Source organism: Eriocheir sinensis, unplaced genomic scaffold (assembly GCF_024679095.1).
Source record: "Eriocheir sinensis breed Jianghai 21 unplaced genomic scaffold, ASM2467909v1 Scaffold1141, whole genome shotgun sequence".
NCBI lineage: Eukaryota > Metazoa > Arthropoda > Malacostraca > Decapoda > Varunidae > Eriocheir > Eriocheir sinensis.
The window spans coordinates 26,315-47,082 of NW_026110454.1; the positions used below are offsets into that span (position 1 = coordinate 26,315).

General features: G+C 42.0%; 1 protein-coding gene across 1 annotated transcript in view; it reads right to left on the reverse strand.

Moving 5' to 3' along the window:
• Positions 1 to 19,616, reverse strand: part of LOC126989379 (uncharacterized) — a gene marked incomplete at its 5' end in the record, with an annotated part of 39,122 nt that extends 19,506 nt beyond the window's left edge. Inside the window, 2 exons of the mRNA XM_050847988.1 lie at positions 6,332 to 6,498; positions 19,310 to 19,616. Coding sequence (XP_050703945.1) covers positions 6,332 to 6,498; positions 19,310 to 19,616 — 474 coding nt within the window. The remainder of the gene's footprint in view (positions 1 to 6,331; positions 6,499 to 19,309) is intronic.
• Positions 19,617 to 20,768: the final 1,152 nt, after the last annotated feature.

The following is a 20,768-nucleotide window of genomic DNA, read 5'->3' on the forward strand; positions in this document are numbered from 1 at the left end:
AAGAACTGATTACATTAATCTGCTCCTCATGGTGTGTGTGTGTGTGTGTGTGTGTGTGTGTGTGTGTGTGTGTGTGTGTGTGTGTGTGTGTGTGTGGACGGGGTAGGTTATTATATTGTTTTACTGTTTTTGATACATGTAATCTTCATTAGTTAACTTTTTATATTTATAGTTTCAAAGCTTAATGAATGATTTTTTTATCTTCTATTTTTGTTCTTTTTTCATCTTTTCGTTTTGTCATTTTGTAATTATTGAGATTTTTAGTGTAATTATTTCTCATGCAATTTTAGTGTAATTCTTTATGTATGTTTTTTTTTGTTATTGCGTTTGCAGTGATTGTTTCGTTTACTTCTGTTAAATCCGTGTTGATATTTTTTAAGGAAATAACACACACAAAGAGAGAGAGAGAGAGAGAGAGAGAGAGAGAGAGAGAGAGAGAGAGAGAGAGAGGATATTAAAAAAAAAGGTTGGAGAAAGGAAGAAAAGAGGCTGAGGGAATGGAAGAGGATCTAAGGGAGGAGGAAAAGAGGAGGGGAGATAGAGGAGCAGGATTTGGGAGGAAGGAAAGAGGAAGGGGAGGGGTAGATGAAAGTTAGAGAGAGAGAGAGAGAGAGAGAGAGAGAGAGAGAGAGAGAGAGAGAGAGAGAGAGAGAGAAGGAAAAAAAAATAACATCGACAAGGGGGATGGGGAAGGGAAGAGGGCAGAGGGGAGGTTGAGGAGGGTCGGTACAACTATTAGCTTCATAATTTAAAGGTTTGGCAGGACGTGATAACCTTCTATAGGCTTCTACCGCAAAATAGTTAGGCCCATACTTCCTCGTACAAAAGTTATGGGGCGGGTTCATGGGTTTAGTGTGTCGGGGAGCAGTCACTTATTGAAGAAGAAAATAAATGTGTGCGGCTGAATTGCTAAAAAAAAATAAAAAATAGGAAGCGAGGAAGAGAAAAAGAGAAGGAAGGGGAAATAAACTGTAGAGGAAAGGAAATGGAGAATATGGCAAACTGATGGTGTAGTACAGAACGTGTGGTTGAGCTGCACACACACACACACACAAAAAAAAAAAAAAGAGGAAACTGTAAGAACAAGGAAACAGCGGGAAAACGATGAACATTAAAAACAAAAACGAGAAAAATATGTAGCTCAACGAAAACTGTGATAAAAGTTCATTGGAAGAAATAAAAGAGGAAAAGGAAAAATGAGAAACAACAGGGAAATATATGAGAATTGTAAAAGATGGAAAATATTTTGCTGTTCGAAAGTAAGTGTGATTTACTGCATTAAGGAAATGGATAATATGAGAGTGGATTAAAAAAGTAGAAATTAAAGAAAATGGGAAGAAAAATGAAAACATTTTGTGAATGAACTGCGTTAATAGAAAAACAAGACAGAAGAAAAGAGAAATATGAAAATTAAACAGTTCTTTTAGGTAAGGTTAGAACGGAAGTAGGAAGGAAAGATGGGGCGAAGGGAAGGCGAGAAGGAGGGGAGGAGAAGAGAAAAGAAGGAAAGGGGGACAGGGAGAATTTTAGAAGCAGCGAAAGGATGAAAAGGAAAAAAAAAAACGAAAAGCGCGGAGGAAAGGAATAATGGAAGAGAGAGAGAGAGAGAGAGAGAGAGAGAGAGAGAGAGAGAGAGAGAGAGAGAGAGAGACTTTAGTTGCTTATAAGATAAAAAGGAAAGAAAAATAAATTAAAGGAAGGAAAACACTGAGAAGGGGGAGGGGAGAGAAGGGGTGAGAGGAGGGTGAGAAACTATTTAGAATTAATTTGATCCCTTACGAAATGTGTCCAGGAAAGTTTGGGTTAAGGAAGGAGTTTACTGGTGTTTTATTTAATTATTCTCTCTCTCTCTCTCTCTCTCTCTCTCTCTCTCTCTCTCTCTCTCTCTCTCTCTCTCCTCCATCTTCTCAGCCTGTGGAGAGAAGGCGTGGATGAGGAGAGGAAAAAAAGGAGAATGGTATTAGGAATTGTTTTATGGAAGGAGGAAGAGAAGATTCGGAGGAGATGGAGAGAAACGTGGAGGAGAGAAAAATGCGAGAGAGATAAGAGATAAAAAAATGCTTGCCTGTGGAGACTCAGATTTCGATGAAGTGAAGAACGAGGGAATAAAAGGAAAAGAAAAAAGAAGGGAAGAATTTTAGAGAAGTGAAAAAGAAAATAGAAAATAAGAAAAAAATGCAATAAATGAGAAAAAAAATGAGACGAATAGAAAGAAAACAAAAAAAAACCATAAATGGAAGAATATTAGAAAAGAGAGAAGGAAAATAAATAGGATAAAAAAATATGTAAAAATAGACGTAAATTAAGAAAGGAGAGAGAGAGAGAGAGAGAGAGAGAAATCACAGTTGCACTTAATGTTAAAATATAAAAGTGAATAATTTATATTGTAATAGATCTCCAGAATTTTTTCCCTCTTAGCTGTAACTTTTTCTCTATTTTTTATTCGTTTTCCTCACACCCGAGACCATATCTTTACTGTTCCTTTTTATATTTATTTAACTGGCTTTCCTTCCCTCCCCCTGACCCACTCGTCTTCCTCACCTCTCCTCCCACACCTCTTGCTTCCTTACCTCTCTCCCCCACCTCCTCATCTCCCTTCAAACATATACTTACCTCCATCTTCCTCCTCCCTTTCCCCATCGCATCCCATTCTTCTTCCCTCCTCTTTCAAACCCTTTCCTTTCCTCCTATTATTTTCCTTTCCATATCTTACCACTATTACCTTCTTTTTCAACTCCTTCTGCTCCTCCTTATCCCTTCAATCATATATACTTAACTTCATATTTCTCCTCCCTTCCCCATTGCTTCCTGTTCTTTATCTTCCCTCCTTCAAACCCCTTCCACATCCTACCCTTACCACCTTCCCCCTTTCCTCGTCCTCCCCTTCCTCCTTCATTTCTCTTCATCTCTTCCTTCGTACCTGTTTTCTCCCTTACCTATCCTTTTTTTTCCCTCAACCCTGCTGTGAAAAGCGGGGTCGAAATATTCACGAGAAGGAAACACAGAGAACAGGGAGGGGAAATCAAGTGTATGGGGTGTGCAACAAGGGGAAACAGTGGTGGTGGTGGTGGTGGTGATGGGTGTTGCTATTTTGGTGGTGATGGAGGAAGAGGTGTGGTGGTAGTTACTGGTTATATGTGTTGTTATTATTGTTGTTGCTGCTGTTGGTGTTGGTGGTGGTAGTTAAGGTGGTGGTGGTGGTAGTTATGGTGGTGATGGTGGTGATGGTGGTAAATGAAGGAAAAAAAATACGGAGAGTCTCAAGGTCTGATATATAGGGCAAAGGAGGCGGCTCGGCGGAGGCAGGTAAAGGAACCGCATAAAGGAAATGATATGCATGAGGCGAGAGTGAATTAGTGGCGATGGTAAGAGGCCGCGAGGAGAGGAGGAGCAGGTAGGACAGAACGTAGATAGGGAAATACTGATTTAAAACAGACTAGAACATTGAAAAAAGATGACTGTGGAATATGGAAAAAGCTGACTTGAATATTTAAAAAAAAAACAGATTGAAATATGGAAAAAAAACAGACTGTGGAATATGGAAAAGAAGATTGTGCAATATGGAAAAAATAAGATTGTGGAATATGGAGAAAAACAGTCTGGAATATGGATTAAAAAATAACTGTTCAGTGTGGAGAAAATAATTGAAATATGGAAAATGACTGTGAAACATTGAAAAAGAAAACTCTTACTGCTGAATCTGGTAAAAATGACTGTGGAATATGGAAAATAACAGAAAGTGGACAATGAAGAAAAGCAGACTGAAATATGAGATAAAACCTGACTGTGGAATGTAAAAAGATATATACTGTGGAATATTAAAAAATGGATGTAGAATATTAAAAAAAAAACTGAAATGTGGAGAAAGCAAAAATATGAAAAAAACCTGTGCATTGAAAAAAAACAGACTGAAGTACGAAAAAGAGTGGGAGAGAGATTTTCCGGTGGTGACAAATGAATGTCCAAAAAGTATGAAAAATAATATTAATAGATATAAAGTGAAACCAAAGAAAAATGATTTATAAAAGGGGGAAGTTAAGAAAATTATGAAGAATGAAAAAAAGGCAGAAGATAATACGTATAAAGAACAGACATACAAACACACACACACAGAGACAGACAGTCCAAAGCGATAACTGAAGCTACACGCGTGGAAACACAGACAAGAGAGAGAGAGAGAGAGAGAGAGAGAGAGAGAGAGAGAGAGAGAGAATCCGCAAAATCAAAAGCTTCGCTCGACAAAGAAACTAACAAATAATAAAAAAAAAGAGTAAAGCATTCAATCTTGTCACGCGAACAACACCAACAACAAAAATTACAACAATAACAAGAAAGCGAAAACAAAGTCATCAGCCTTATAGAGCGAACAACAACAACAACAACAACAACAACAACAACAACAAGGTGTCAAATAGTGAACACAGTCTAAAACAAACTATGCAGCTCTTTTTTTCCTTCCTTCCTTCCTTCCTTCCTCTCCATCTTCGTACACTTCCACACACTCCCTCCGCTAACCCTTACATCCTGCTTCTTTTTTCCTTTTTATTTGTTTCTCTATTAAATTTTATCTGCCATTTTTATTTCTATTATGTTCTGTTTTTTCTCGCTTTCGGTACTTGTCGCCTTTCTTTCCTTTTCTACGCATTTCCCTGTGTCGCTGTTGTTTGTGTTACTCTTCTCTTTCTGTATTACATTATTTTTACCTTTTATCTTTCGATGTTCGTCTATTTTCTTGATTTTCTTGCTCCTTTCCACTGATTTTCCTGTGTAGCTGTCATTTTGTTGTTCTCTTTTCTTCGATGCTACATCACTAACATACTTACACTTCCGTGACGTGTCTACGCGTTATTTTTTACGCTTTTCCTCTGCATCAATCCTTTTCTTGCATCCAACAGCCCCTTGCTACATCCTCCATTTCCTCAGCATCCTTCACTACATTCCCTCCTTTCTCCTTTCCCCATTTTTTTTCCCTCTCCCTTTCTCTTTCTCCCCTTCCCAGAGTCCCCTTCTCCCTCTCATCTTCCCCTCTCTCCTTCCCCCTCCTCTTTCCTCCTCTTCTTCCCCTATCTCTTTTTTCTCTCCCCTTCCCTCTCCCATTTCCTCCCTCCCTTTCTCTTCCCCTTTCTTCCCCTCCCCTTCTCTCTCTCCCATTCCCCTTTTCCTCTTCTCTCCCCCTTCTTCCTCTCCGCTTCCTCTTTCCTTCCTCCTCTCTCATTCCCCCTCTCCCCTTCCCTCTTCCCTATTCCCTCTCCCCTTTCCTCCCTCGCCTATGCGTACCCTATCGTAACAGACGTTCAGCTTTTAAGAAGAAACCCAAATGGTGAATAACGAAATTCAAAATAGCCTATCTCTTAAAAAATGCGTATACAATAGATACATATCAACTCAGAGTTAGGCTGACAAACTAGAGTTGGACAGAATTCGCCGCGAAACCAAGAAATTAATAAAAGGAAGCAAGAAAAATCTTGAAGAATATATAGCGGAAACAAGTAAATCTAATCCTAAAGAATTGTTTAGTGATGTAAATAATAAAAAAGTCACTCACTTGTGGTATCGGACCGCTTGCTAATGATAATGGAAACCACACGAACGATGAAAATTAAATGGCTACAATCCTAAATAACTTTTTCGCATCCGTATTTACCGACGAAGATTGTTTATCATTCAACCGCCGGAGGTTAGAAGGACCGAAAAGATGTTAAGTGGCGTGCTCATCGTAGAAAGTGACATTTTACGCACAATTGAAAAGATTAAAGTAAGCAAAGCTCCTGGTCCAGACAAAATTACTCCTAGGGTCTTAAGAGAAATCAAACATCAAATTTGCAAATCGCTCTCCATCATCTTCAATAAATCTATAACAGCTGGAAAAGTTCCGTCAGATTGGAAACTTGCAAATGTCACACCAATTTTCAAAAAGGGGGACTAGTCTCATCCAGGAAACTATCGACCAATTAGCCTGACATCGATTGTTTGTAAGTTAATGGAGACTATCATTCGCGACAATATGATGAAATTCTTCGAAGAAAATAATATAATAAATAATTCGCAACATGGCTTCCGTAGTAAACGTTCGTGTTTGACTAACTTACTTGATTTTTTTCACTATATTTTTGAGGTGTTCGATGAAAGCAGGTCAGTAGATATCATATATCTGGATTTTCAAAAGGCATTTGATAAGGTCCCCCACCAACGATTGCTCAGCAAACTACTGGCGCACGGTATCTCGGGTAACATTCACAATTGGCTTGCGGACTGGCTCTCTGAGCGGAAACAGAGAGTAGTTCTAAACGGTACAGTCCCTCACCTTTCCCTTCTCCCCTACTCACTTTCCTGTCTTTCCCTTCTTCCCCCCCCGTGTGTACTCACGTAGGTAGCGGGGCAGCACGTGGTACCAGGTGACGGGCGCTCCCCTGATGGCGCCCTTCACGCACGTGATGTTGATGTCGCTGCCCGCCTTCATGAAGATCTCCCTGGGGCCGGTGATGCGCGCGCTGGGGACTGGGGTGAGGGGAAGAGGGGTTAGACATGAGTTGCGCTGGGTACTGGGGGGAGAGGGAGAGGAGAGAAGTTAATTAGACATGAGTGGCTTGTTCATTGCACTAGCGATAAGGGAGGGAGGGAGGGGGGTATGGTGAAGAGGAGGAGGAGGAGAAGGAGGAGGAGGAAGTGGAGGAGTAGGAGTAGGAGGAGGAGGAACACACACAAAGTAACACAAAGGAAGAACAAACAACAGCAGACCTGCTGGTCCTTACGAGGTTGTTTGTGACAAGCTACACTAACTATCTAATCAAAGGTGGAAGATGAAGGACAGCAAAGGCGAAGGCTCCTCCCCACCCCCCCATCCCTCCAGCCAAAGCTGGCAGGAAAGGAAAAAGAACCATGCAGCATGGAAAAACTGCATGGAATTTATGTAGGAAAGAGGAAAGAACTACCATTACTGCTACCACTAACCGGGCGATAAAAGCGGACAAGGACACCAGTATTCGAAAGAACTTAACGTTATTACGACAATGAGTAATATCTTAGTTGCTGGTTAGATTCCAAACACTTGTCTAATCTATTCTTGCAGGCCGTAACTGTTGTACTATCAACGACATCACAGGGTAGAGAGTTCCAAACATTAACGACTCGATGTAAGAAGTGTTTGGCTTCGTGCGACGAGAATCTTTTACTTAACGTTAATATGACAATGAGTAATATCTTAGTTGCTGGATGGATTCAAAACACTTGTCTAATCTATTCTTGAAGGCCGTAACTGTTGTACTATCAACGACATCACAGGGTAGAGAGTTCCAAACATTAATAACTCGATTGAAGAAGAAGTGTTTAGCCTCGTGCGACGATAATTTTTTACCACTTATCTTCAAATTGTGATTTCTTCTTGTTCTATTTAATCGATCAATTGTAAAGTAATCTTCCGCATTAATATCACTGAATCCTTTAAACATTTTAAACACTTCTATTAGATCGCCTCGCATTCTTCGTTTTGATAGGCTGAATAAATTTACTTCTTTAAGCCTTTGTTCATATGACAAATTTCTCAACCTAGGAATCATCTTTGTTACTCTTCGTTGGACCCGTTCCAACTTTTCTATGTCTTTTCTGTAGTAGGGAGACCAAAACTGTACACAGTAGTCTAGACGGGGTCGAACCAACGAATTATACAGTTTCAATATTACTTTTTCCGATTTATCATTAAAGACTCGTCCGATGAAGATAACCAATTTGTTTGCAGTTTTAACTACCTCTGAACAATGCTGACCGGGCTTTAAATCGCTTGATATAGTGATTCCAAGATCCTTTTCTTTACTTACCGCAGAAAGTTGTTGGCCATTCATTACTTACCGAACGCGATTGTTATTTTTTCCGATGTGCAACACTTTACATTTCTCAACGTTAAATTTCATTTGCCATTGATTGGCCCAACGTGCAAGTCGATCTATATCTGATTGTAAAGCTTCTTCGTCGAGTATCGCAGTTACTTTACTAGCAATTTTTGTGTCATCAGCAAATTTTGATACTTTGCAAGTGAGCCCATCATCGATATCATTAACATAAATTAAGAAGAGCATGGGGCCAAGCACTGATCATTGAAGTACGCCGCTTTTGACATCGAGCCAGTTAGATGTAACACCGTTTAGAACTACTCTCTGTTTCCGCTCAGAGAGCCAGTCCGCAAGCCAATTGTGAATGTTACCCGAGATACCGTGCGCCAGTAGTTTGCTGAGCAATCGTTGGTGGGGGACCTTATCAAATGCCTTTTGAAAATCCAGATATATGATATCTACTAATCTGCTTTCATGGAACACCTCAAAAATATAATGAAAAAAATCAAGTAAGTTAGTCAAACACGAACGTTTACTACGGAAGCCATGTTGCGAATTATTTATTATATTATTTTCTTCGAAAAATTTCACCATATTGTCGCGAATGATAGTCTCCATTAACTTACAAACAATCGATGTCAGGCTAATTGGTCGATAGTTTCCTGGATGAGACTAGTCCCCCTTTTTGAAAATTGGTGTGACATTTGCAAGTTTCCAATCTGACGGAACTTTTCCAGCTGTTAAAGATTTATTGAATATGATGGAGAGCGGTTTACAAATTTGATGATTGATTTCTTTTAAGACCCTAGGGGTAATTTTGTCTGGACCAGGAGCTTTGCTTACTTTAATCTTTTCAATTGTGCGTAAAATGTCACTTTCTACGATGAGCACGCCACTTAACATCTTTTCGGTCCTTCTAACCTCCGGCGGTTGAGGTGATAAACAATCTTCATCGGTAAATACGGATGCGAAAAAGTTATTTAGGATTGTAGCCATTTCATTTTCATCGTTCGTGTGGTTTCCATTATCATTAGCAAGCGGTCCAATACCACAAGTGAGTGACTTTTTATTATTTACATAGCTGAAAAATTCTTTAGGATTAGATTTACTTGTTTCCGCTATATATTCTTCAAGATTTTTCTTGCTTCGTTTTATTAATTTCTTGGTTTCGCGGCGAATTCTGTCCAACTTTAGTTTGTCAGCCTCGCTCTGAGATGATATGTACCTACTGTATACGCGTTTTTTAAGAGATAGGCTATTTTGAATCTCGTTATTCCACCATTTGGGTTTCTTCTTAGAAGCTGAACGTCTGTTACGATAGGGTACGCATATGCTTATGGCATTGTTCAATATTGTGGTGAAGGCCCCCCAAGATTTATCAATATCTGTTTCCGCCGTGATTTCAGTCCAGTCAGAATTATTTAGAATTGATCGGAGTCTTACGAAATTCGCTCTCTGATATAATCAGGCACCTTTTCTTTACAAGGAGTTACTTTACTTTCTTTCATATTGATGCTGAATGTGATTGTTCGGTGATCGCTAGAACTAAAAATTGGACCAACATTTACTTCGTTAACTAGATCAGCTGTCGTTGAAAAGATAAGGTCAAGTATATTATTTTCCCGAGTCGGTTCTTGAACGTGTTGATGTAAATCACTTTCTAGTAAATTTGTGTACAGGTCGAGCCCTGTATGACAGTTCAACGGTTCACCCCATCTTTTCACTGGCAAGTTAAAGTCCCCAACAATTACTGCCTCGCAACTGCTACTTGTTTCTAATAATAATTCACTTAATGCGTGGTCGATATCAAGAGACTGCCTTGGCGGTCTGTAGATAAGTCCAATTACTATTTTACGAGATTTATTTTTAATTTCAATGAAGACCGTGTCTACATTGGTTATAATATCTGTTTTCACGGATACTGGATGGAGAGAGTTGTGGATATAAAAAATAACGCCTCCACCCTGTCTGTTCTCTCTTTCATGACTAAAGATGGTATAACCCGGTAATCTATATTCCGCAATGAAATCTCTATTTGAAGTGTCTATCCAAGATTCTGTGACTCCGATGATGTGATAATGATTTGTAGCTGCGAGGACTTCTAAGTCTTCAAATTTGTTACGTAGGCTACGAGCGTTTACATAGCAAGCTTTAATGTGATTCGAGTCGGGAGTTTTGCGGGTTGAGTGCTGCTGGTGTTCTCGCCTCCGCGTTTTTTGGCTTTCGAAGAGCCACTTGGTCACAGAGCAGCCTCCCGAAACGGGCTGCTCCAACAGGGTTTAAGTGAATGCCATCAGGAAGGAACAAGTCTGAATCGTAGTAAAAATTGTTCCACAAGTTAGCGAACTGGACGTTTTCTTGTGAGCAAAGGGACTGAAGTCTGTTGTTTGTGCTGAAGGCCTTACTGTAAAAGCTAGATTCGACACCGACCCTCGGGAGGATTCCTGAGATTATGATGTTACTGGCATCCGTTTTACGTTTATACTGCTTGATCATGCGGCGGTATTTCTCAAGCTGTTCCTCAGAAAGGGTTGTCTTTACGTCATTTGTCCCCGCGTGAATGACAAAGAGGGTGTTTCGGTCGGCATTTCTCGTGACATCATCGCACGCTGCGGTGATGTCGTCCAGTCTGGCACCTGGATAGCAGTAACGTTTTCTGCGGCCGTTTGATGAACGACCACAGAACTCAACCAGCTGGCCACGCACCATGGAGTCCCCAACTAGGCGAGTCTCGAACTCATCCTCCATGGTGTCTGCCAGCACCTGGAACCTATTGAAGGTAGTGGGGGTCAGTAAATCCTTGGTTGCCTGCTTCGGTTTGGCTCCATTCCTTACAGGTTGGAACCCGACATCCTGTGAAGCAGGAAGAGAAGCGTTAAGTGGGGCAGGCTGGAAGTTGTCCTGTGAGGCAGGCTGGGAGTTAGCCTGTGAAGCAGGCTAGGGGTTAGCCTGTGAGGCAGGCTGGGGGTCAGCCTGTGAGGCAGGCTGGCGGTTGTTCTGTGAGGCAGGCCGGGGGTTAGCCTGTGAGGCAGGCTGGGGGTTAGCCTGTGAGGCAGGCTGGGGGTTAGCCAGTGAGGCAGGCTGGGGGTTATCCTGTGAGGCAGGCTGGGAGTCAACCTGTGAGGCAGGTAACACGTCCTCCCGTGAAGCAGGAGGGTCATCTGGAGAGGGCACAGTCTCAGTGGAGGGCCTCTCCACCATCGATGGTGGAGTCACTGCCACATTAGTTAAAACAAATTCCTGAAGGGCTACAAATTTCTTTTCAAGATCATTGTGCTTGACTTTCCATTCAGTAACAGCCTTCTGAAGATGTAATCTTTGAACGCAGAGGCGGCAAGTTTTACTCAGCTGGAAGAACTGAGCTGCAAAACGTCCGGGACAGACGTCACACTTAAGGTTCGAAGGCATTGTTAGAAATTTAAGCGAGTTAACAGTTTGGGCAAATATTAAAAGCGCTTTCGAAATAACTTAAATTGTGACCATAAATTGAATTGTATAAAAATTGTGCATGGAAAATAGATACTGCTGTGTTAGATGCCTCCAACACTGGGAGTTCGCTCCCACAGGGTCTTGAAAACGCCTCAAAGACCAATCGCTTGTCCTGAGCCTCGGTGGAGGTGGAGAAACAGGAGGAATTACATTTATAAAGGAATTGTGGATCTACGATGCGGTTAAACAGTCGAAGCAAATGTGGAGAGACAACAATAAAGGCGTGGAGAAACAGATGGAGATTACATTTCTTCTAAGGTGTGGAGGGAGAGAGATAAAGAGGAGGAAGAAGTGGAAGAGAAAGGAGGAGAATGAGGAAAAAATATTTACAGAAGTGGGAGAAAGACTCGATTGCAGGGCAAGGAATTGGAGGTGAAATTGGAGTGAAAAAAGGAGGAACAAGAGATGGAGGAGGAGGAGGAGGAGGAGGAGGGACAAAGATTAATAGGAGGTTGACAAGGTTGGTGAATCTGTAGGACACGGAAGTGGAGGTAAATATTTTACAGACGAATCCTAAAACAAACGGGCAAGTGGACTAAATGGGTGACTAAAGATAAGCGGTGAGACACCAAGAGGTCGTGTGGATGAAGAGAATGAAGAGGACGAGAAGAAGAAAGGAGACAAAAAAAGCAAATCACGGAAACATTGTGTAGTGTAAAAGGAAAACAGTAAACATGAGGTTCTAGAAAAGAAAGATTTGATAGTAACAAAAACAAAAGGAAAGAAAGATCGAAAAAAAACGAAGGAAGGAAAAAAGGAGTTTTAATATGTTCAGAAGACATTGAAAAAGCGAGGAAAACAGAAAATTCGACCGTAAGAGAGCTGAGAGAATTGAAAGCACAGAGAGAAAAGAAATAAGGAAGGCAAGAGAGACAGAAAACAGAGAGGAAATAAGGAATAAAATAAAATAAACATGATCAGGAGGGAAAGAAGACGAGAAGGGAAAGCAGAGAAAGACAAGCGAGGGGAAGGTGTGCGACAAAAAGTGGAGAGTAAGGAAAAAGTGGAAGATGGAAGAAGGAAGTGAAGGAAAAGTCAATGAAGAAGGGGAAAGGGAGAAGAATCAAGGAAGAGGCAGTGATGGTGAGGGCAACGAAAATAAGGAGAGGAAGAAGGAGGAACTAGGAAAAAGGGAGATAAGGAAAAAAGGCGTTGATGAATGATGGAAAAGGGCGAAGGAGAAGAAGGATTAAGAGGAGAGATCAGAGAAAGTAGATTATGAATGTCAGAGGAAGAAAGGAGGAGGAAGAATAGAGATGAAAGGAAGAGAAAGGAACGAAAAAAGAAAAGGAGAAATAGACGGACAACGAAGAGTAAGAGGAGAATGGGAAAAGACAGAACATTCAAGTGCTTAAAAAACTATGAGAATGAAAGAAAAAAATATAGAAAAGGTAAATGACAATAGAGCTACAAAAGGAGAAGTTACAAAAAGAAGAGAACAAAAGAGAAGAATGATACAAAGATGAGGTGTTTTAGAAGGGAATTAAGTAAAAAAAGAATGAAATGAAAAAGGAAAAATGAAATATTACAATTAATGAGAGGTTATGATGATACAAAATTAGGATAAACGCAGTAGATAAGAAACAAAGCAAAGAAATATAGACATTGGAGAAACAGAAGAAGCACGAAGAGAGAAAGAATAAAGGCGAATGTATGTTTATTAAATAAGGAAATGGAACGAAGATAAGGCAACGAATAAATGAGGGAGGAAGGGGAAGAAGATAACAACCAAACTAGGGAACTGGAGAGAGAGAGAGAGAGAGAGAGAGAGAGAGAGAGAGAGAGAGAGAGAGAGAGAGAGAGAGAGAGAGAGAGAGAGAGAGTAACAATTAAGATCTCGTATTATCAAACCAGATTATATAGAACCTGATTTACATAGATTTACATAGAAAATCAGACCACACAGACCCCATGGTCCAGACTAGGTGGCCTGTCCTTAAATCTAAGTGATTTTACATTAATCAGATGGCTCCAAAACGTTGCTTTTCTACTCTAGTTAATATTAAGTTCAAGGAAGTGACGGTCGAGCTTGTTTTTAAAGGAGTCAATCGTGTTACACTGGACCACTGATGGTGGGAGCTTATTCCATTCTCGCACTACAACGTTGGTGAAGAAAAATTTGGTGCAGTCTGAATTTACTTGTCTACATTTGAGTTTTGTGCCATTGTTCCTCGTTCGCAAAGTGTCATCGATCATAAACAATTTTGATCTGTCTACATTCGTGAAACCATTAAGTATTTTAAAACATTCGATCAGTTTTCCTCGGAGGCGACGTTTCTCAAGAGAGAACATGTTAAGGGTGGAAAGCCTTTCTTCGTAGGATTTGTTGCGCAAGGAAGGGATCATTTTTGTTGCTCGACGCTGAACACCTTCTAGTTTAGCAATGTCCTTTGCATGGTGGGGAGACCAAAACTGTACCGCATATTCCAAGTGGGGTCTGACTAAACTATTGTAGAGCGGAAGTATTACATCTTTATTTTTGAATAAAAAGTTTCTTTTAATGAAGCCCAACATTCTGTTCGCTTTATTTGCTGCATCGATGCATTGATGTGAGAATTTGAGGTTTGATGCGATTTTAATCCCCAGATCCTTAACGCATTGAACACTTGTGAGTTTAACGCCGCGTATTTCGTAATCGAACTTCTCATTTTTTGTTCCAACTTGAAGGACCTGGCACTTGTCTACGTTAAAGGGCATCTCCCATTTATCCGACCAAGCTGAAATTTTGTGCAAATCCTCTTGGAGGCTTTGCCTGTCTTCGTCAGTGAGAACCGAGTTACCAATCTTTGTGTCGTCTGCAAATTTACTAATGCGATTATTGAGTCCAACATCCACGTCGTTGATGTAAATAATGAAGAGCACTGGGCCAAAAACCGAGCCCTGAGGGACGCCACTAGTGACCGGCGCCCACTATGAGTTAAATCCGTCAATCACTACTCTTTGTTGTCTGTTGCTCAACCAATTCGCGATCCATTGGTTTACTTGACCGTCAATGCCTATTTGATTTAATTTATAAAGTAATTTATGATGTGGGACTTTATCAAACGCTTTCTGGAAATCAAGATAGACTACGTCCACTGATTTGGTTACGTCATAAATTGAGAAGAGATCGTTATAAAAGGTCAGTAGGTTTGACAGGCAGGATCTTTTGTTACGGAAGCCATGTTGTGAATCCCCAATTAATGAGTGGCTTTCGAGGTAACTCACAATTTTGTCTCTAATTATGCTCTCGAGTAGCGTACCTACAATTGAAGTTAGACTAATGGGTCGGTAGCTACCTGGTATTTTTTTGTCTCCTTTCTTAAAAATCGGTGTCACGTTACCCTTTTTCCAATCTGAAGGGACGATGCCTTGTCGCAAGGACATATTGAATACGGTAGTGACGGAGGAGAGTATTTCGCTCTTTGTTTCTTTAAGCAGTATAGGATATACTTTGTCGGGTCCGGGACTTTTATTTGTTTTAAGTGAATGGAGAGCTTTAAGGACTTCATCGGTTGTTATTTCAAAATTAGGCAATGCATGCTCGAGATTTACAATAGTACTGGTGTTGTTGGAAGCGAGAGGAAGACTGTTAGTATTAAACACCGATGAAAAGTAATTGTTTAAGAGGTTTGCAATGTGTTGGCTGTCAGTCACTAGTGCACCGTCGCTGTTTGTTAAAGGTCCAATACCACTTTTGATCGCCTTTCTGTTGTTTATGTAACTGAAGAAAGATTTCGGATTATTTTTACAGTTGGCTGCAATATTTTCTTCATATCTACGCTTTGCCTGACCTACTAGTTTTTTTACTCGTCGCCTGGCATCATTATAAAGTCTAATGTTTTCGGGCGTGCTTTGTTCTTTCTTTAACCTGTAAAACAATTTTCTCTCTCTGATGAGAGAGAGAGAGAGAGAGAGAGAGAGAGAGAGAGAGAGAGAGAGAGAGAGAGAGAGAGTAACAATTAAGACTTCGTATTATCAAACCAGATTATATAGAACCTGAAGAGAGAGAGAGAGAGAGAGAGAGAGAGAGAGAGAGAGAGAGAGAGAGAGAGAGAGAGAGAGAGAGAGTAACAATTAAGATTTCGCATTATCAAACCAGATTATATAGAACCTGAAGAGAGAGAGAGAGAGAGAGAGAGAGAGAGAGAGAGAGAGAGAGAGAGAGAGAGAGATGGTTAAGAGTTAAGGAAATTGCATGAGAAACAGAGGCCAAGAGAAAGGAGACGGAGGAAGGACGAGGGGCAGAGAGGGAGAGGAACGACTTGATTGTTTAGAGAAATACTGGAGGGATTTGGTGCCCGTGAACCCTGGTGATTGGCGCTCAAGAGGTTTTGTTGCTGTTGTTGTTGTTTTGCTACGATGAATACCCATACGTAAGGAAGGCAAATTGATAAATAACTCAATGGGTGCTAATGGAAGTGAGAAAAGGTACTGGTAGATTAATAGTAACAATAATGAGGATGATAGTAATAATGAAAATAGATGATAATGAAAAGATAATGATGTAGTATAAGTAGTAGGTGTAAAAACAGTGATGATAATGATAACAGTAGTTGTGGTGGTAGTAGTAGTAGTTGTAGTAGTAGTAGTAGTTGCATTAGCAGCGGCAGTAAAATCAGTAATAATAATAATAATAATAATAATAATAATAATAATAATAATAATAATAATAATGATAATAATAAGCTAAAAGAAAACAATGGTATGAGCTGTTGTCCTTAAATATGAATAGAAAAATTAATTTTAAAAGGAAAAGAAAGACAGAAAAGAGAATGTCTAAAAATGAAAAAAAAAAAGATAAAAACAACAAGGACGTAAATATACAAGAGAAAGACAAAACAATATAAAAGTGGACAAATGGAAAAATAAATACGAACTTCAAAAATCAAAACCAAAATAATGTAAAAAAGAAAATACGAGAAACAGGAAAATAAGGAAAGAGGAGAAAAATGTTGAGTATAGAATTCAAAGCAGAGAAAAAAGTTTAAAAAATACCAAAGATAAAAGTTAAAAATAGAAAACGCAAATATATTTCATGGCCAACTAAAGTAAAATGGAATAGAGAATTTACTGCCACGTTCCCTCCTCCCTCCGTCCCTCTCTCTCCTTCCTTCCGTCTCTCACATTTATCTTCCCTTTCCTTTCCTTCCCTTCTCTCTCTCTCTCTCTCTCTCTCTCTCTCTCTCTCTCTCTCTCTCTCTCTGCCGCCAAGACAGTCGCGAAGACCGTCGGCCAACTCCTTGGCAACTGTCGGCCAGCTCTCGGCCAACCAGATGACAGACAATCTGGAAGACTGTCGGCCAATCGGTCGGCAGATTCGTGGTTGTCGTAGACATGGCGCAATTTAAAAAATAAGACCGTTGAGACTCGTCTTGAGACTAGTTGGCAGCATGGTGCAGACATTCTGCCAACTAGCTGGCCGAATGTCCCAGACAGTCGGCAATCATGGTAGCCGACACCAGGACGCCAAAAAATTCTTGGAGCGTAGGAGCCGACTTGTCAAATGCAGAAGTCGCTGGGTTGTCGTGGCCCAGAGTCGGCACAGTGTGAACGGAGCTGAAGACAGAAGCCATCATCTATCCCTCCCACTCCACGCACGCCTCCCCCTCCTCCCTGCCCCGTCCTGCTCCCTCATTCCCCACCCTTACGCCACACCATCACCACACCATACACCAAACACACGCACTGCCGATATGTCAGACTTGTGATGCTATATTGTCTATCAGTCAACTCATCTTGCACTGCAGTAGATTTACCCGTGAACGCAGTCCACTGGTAAACTACTGCAGAGCGAGGGATATTCCCATCACCTTGGACGCAGTTCTTGGGGATGGGAATCCCGAGGTGACCGATATATTGATGCTTTTCTTAAGAGAGACCCACTTGATCGACGAGATGTGACGACACCATATATATACATTTTTTTTTTGGGGGGGGGTTCCTAATTTATATTATTATATATGAAATATAAACATAGTATTATGGTTATCCTACATATACCTTATGTAAACAAATGTACTATTACTGTTGTGGTCCACGTGATAATCAGCAGGTGATACATATAAAATTGATATATATGTTATCTCATTTTTATATGCGATGTTGGTCTATTGCTGGGCCACACAGCCCTGTGTGTGTGTGAATGTGCTACTCCTGTGTGCCCGCCCACCCCTACTTGCTAGCTTTGGATAGGCCCCCTTAAGCCCCGTTCACACTGTGCTGACTCTGGGCCACGACAACACAGCGACTTTTCCATTTGACAAGTTGGTTCCAACGCTCCAAGAATGGGGGGTAGGTTTTATTGGGCTCTTGGTGTCATGCCGACTGTCTGGGACATTCGGCCAACTAGTTGCCAGCATGTCGTGCTAACCCTCACGACTCCAGACCCCCGTCACGACGTCGGCGCAGCATTCGGCAACAGTCTCAAGACCTCTTTCAAGACATGCCCGACCCTTTCACATCAACACCCAAGACCTCGTGTGCCCTAGAGTCGTGGGTAGTCGTGGCCCAGAGTGGGCACAGTGTGAACTGGGCTTAAGATGTATTTATTTAATCTTTTTTTTTTTTTTTTTTGCTAAGCTGTGTGGATGAGCTGAATGAATGACTGTGTGAATGATGCTGATGACAAAATAAAAATAAAAATAAAAATTAACAAAACCTAAAAACAAAAAAATATATATGTCCTAATAGCCCAGCCAGGGCTGATGCCCATAAAAAAAGCACTGTCATCTTATTAATGAACACATCCATCTGCACCACACGCCACTGTTACTTACTCAATTTGTTAGTTAGTTGGTTGGTGGGCTAGTCAGTTAATCAGTTAGTTGGTTAATTAATTAGTTAGTTAGGCTAGTTGGTAATTTAGTTAGCTCGTAAGTTAGTTTATTGGTTATTTGTTTATATGGTTAGTACTTTGTTTGTTGGTTGATTGGTTGGTTGGTTGGTTAGTTAGGCTTGCTTGCTTAAAAATGAAACAGTAAAATTTGGTATAAAGCAAAAGAAAAGATAATTTTACAGACTGACAACAAAAATGCACAATACATAGCCTACTGCAGACGAGTAATATTTCATAATCATTCATTCTGCATACTCCCCTCACACACACACGCACACCTCCTCACACACACACACACACACACACACACACACCTCACTCACCTTCCTCCACCTCCAACACACCCTCAAACAAACACACACACACACACACACACACCACACTCACCTTCCTCCACCTCCAACACACCCTCAAACAAACACACACACACACACACACACACTCACTCATCTTCCTCCACCTCCAACACACCCTCAAACAAACACACACACACACACACACCTCACTCACCTTCCTCCACCTCCAACACACCCTCAAACAAACACACACACACACACACCTCACTCACCTTCCTCCACCTCCAACACACCCTCAAACAAACACACACACACACACACACACACACACACACCTCACTCACCTTCCTCCACCTCCAACACACCCTCAAACAAACACACACACACACACACACACACACACACACACACACACACACACACACACACACCTCACTCACCTTCCTCCACCTCCAACACACCCTCACACCCTGTGCCCACCCTTTCTCCATTCCAACACACCCTGTGCCAATTCTTCCCTCCCCAAACACACCCACTCACCCTTTACCCATGGCCTAATAGCCCAGCCAGGGCTGATGGCTCCCTCAAAAAAAAAAAAAAAAAAAAAAAAAAATTTACCCACCTTCACCTTACATCTACCCTTCCTCCACCCGAAGCACCTCCTCACACCCTATACCCCCCTTCATCACCTTATACCCCCCCTTCCTCCACCCGAAACACACCCACACACCCTATACCCACCTTCATCACCTTATACCCACCTTTCCTCGACCCGAAACACACCCACACACCCTATACCCACCTTCATCACCTTATACCCACCCTTCCTCCACCCCAAACACATCCACACACCCTTTACCCCCCTCCCCCCATCCACTCACCCACAACGCTGAGCCTGAAGCGGCGGAATATCTTGGGCTGCGTAGACACCTGGCACTCGTAGAGGTCGGAGTCAGTGATGGCGGGCCGGTCCACCTCCAGGCTCCAGAAGGGCGAGCCGGGCAGGTGCAGCGCGCGGAACCTCGTGTCCGTCGCGTACGTGAAGTTACCTGTGGTCAGCACGTGCAGGTCCTGGCGCCTGATCCACGACACCTGGGGGGGAGAACACCTGTTGTAGTGCGGGAGAAATGTGTGTTTTGTTTTGTTCTTGTAATGGTTGATGAGGTGCCGGGTTTTAATTAAGGGATGAAATTATTAGAGGAATATCAGGTGCTTTTGTCTGATTCATGACACCTGGGAAGGAAGAATACCTGGTTGTATGTACGGGGGGAGTAATTTTGTTTGAAGTGTTTGTAAGGTTATAAGGGCCTCATTATTATATGTGTCAGCAGTGTTGGCAAGACTGTGAATGATGTGTCTCCTCCAAGGAGACTCCTTGGTCTCCTCGGTGGCAGTGATCATGCAGGCGTGGGGCGTACAAGTCACCATGATGGTGTACAGTGATCCCCGCGCCGCCTCACGCAGAGGAATGGTTTACAGCATGGAGTCTGGAGAGCAATCCTTCGTTTATAGTGAAATATTCAGGCAGTAACAAGCGAGTGGTGAGGCGCTGACGTAGAGGTGAGGCGCCTTGTGTTGCCAACTCTCAGAGAGGTAACGTAGGGAATGCCATGATATTATAGTGGTATTATTTAACAAAAAAATGGAAAAAACTATTTATTTTGTAGCAAATTTCAATAGCAATGCTTATTACTCGATGGAAAGCGACCAAAGGTCTCTAGGTGTCAATGTAACCATGTCGGCAGAACCATCGGGGCATTGTGGGTAAAACAAAGGCGCATCGGTGACGTCACGCCGATCCCAGAGTCCCGCGTGGCGTGTACGGAGTGAGGGCGTCTCCGTGTGCCGTGCGTGTTGGGGTCCCCGGCGGGTGTGTCGCGCGTGTCGTGTGTCGTGTGGCTGGCGGCGGCGTGCTGAGGCGGCCCTACGCGAGGATCAAGGTGAGGAACGGTGTGGTGGTTCTTGCAGGAAGGGACGCGGCGTATAGACTATAGACCATAAAATAAATGAGGCAGGGGAGGCCGGTGGGTGGGATGGAGTGAGCACCCTGCCAGTTTATTCCTTCCCGTGCGACTATTCTTGATTATTACAGTGATTATGAAGCTTGTCCATGTTGAGAATCGCCTGGGGAGTGAATTGAAGGTATATAAAGACGTATAATTAGAAATATTTGAAGGAGGTTGTTCCGTGCTGTGATTGGCTGCCGGCCGTGACGTCATCGGTGCCTGGCCGGTGATGTTGACGCCGCGGCGGTGATCGGAGTGAGTCGCGCTCTGCCCCGCCCCGACGAGAGGGACGGGGCGGCGGGTGTGTGTGTAGCATGAACGGGGCCTCATTCTG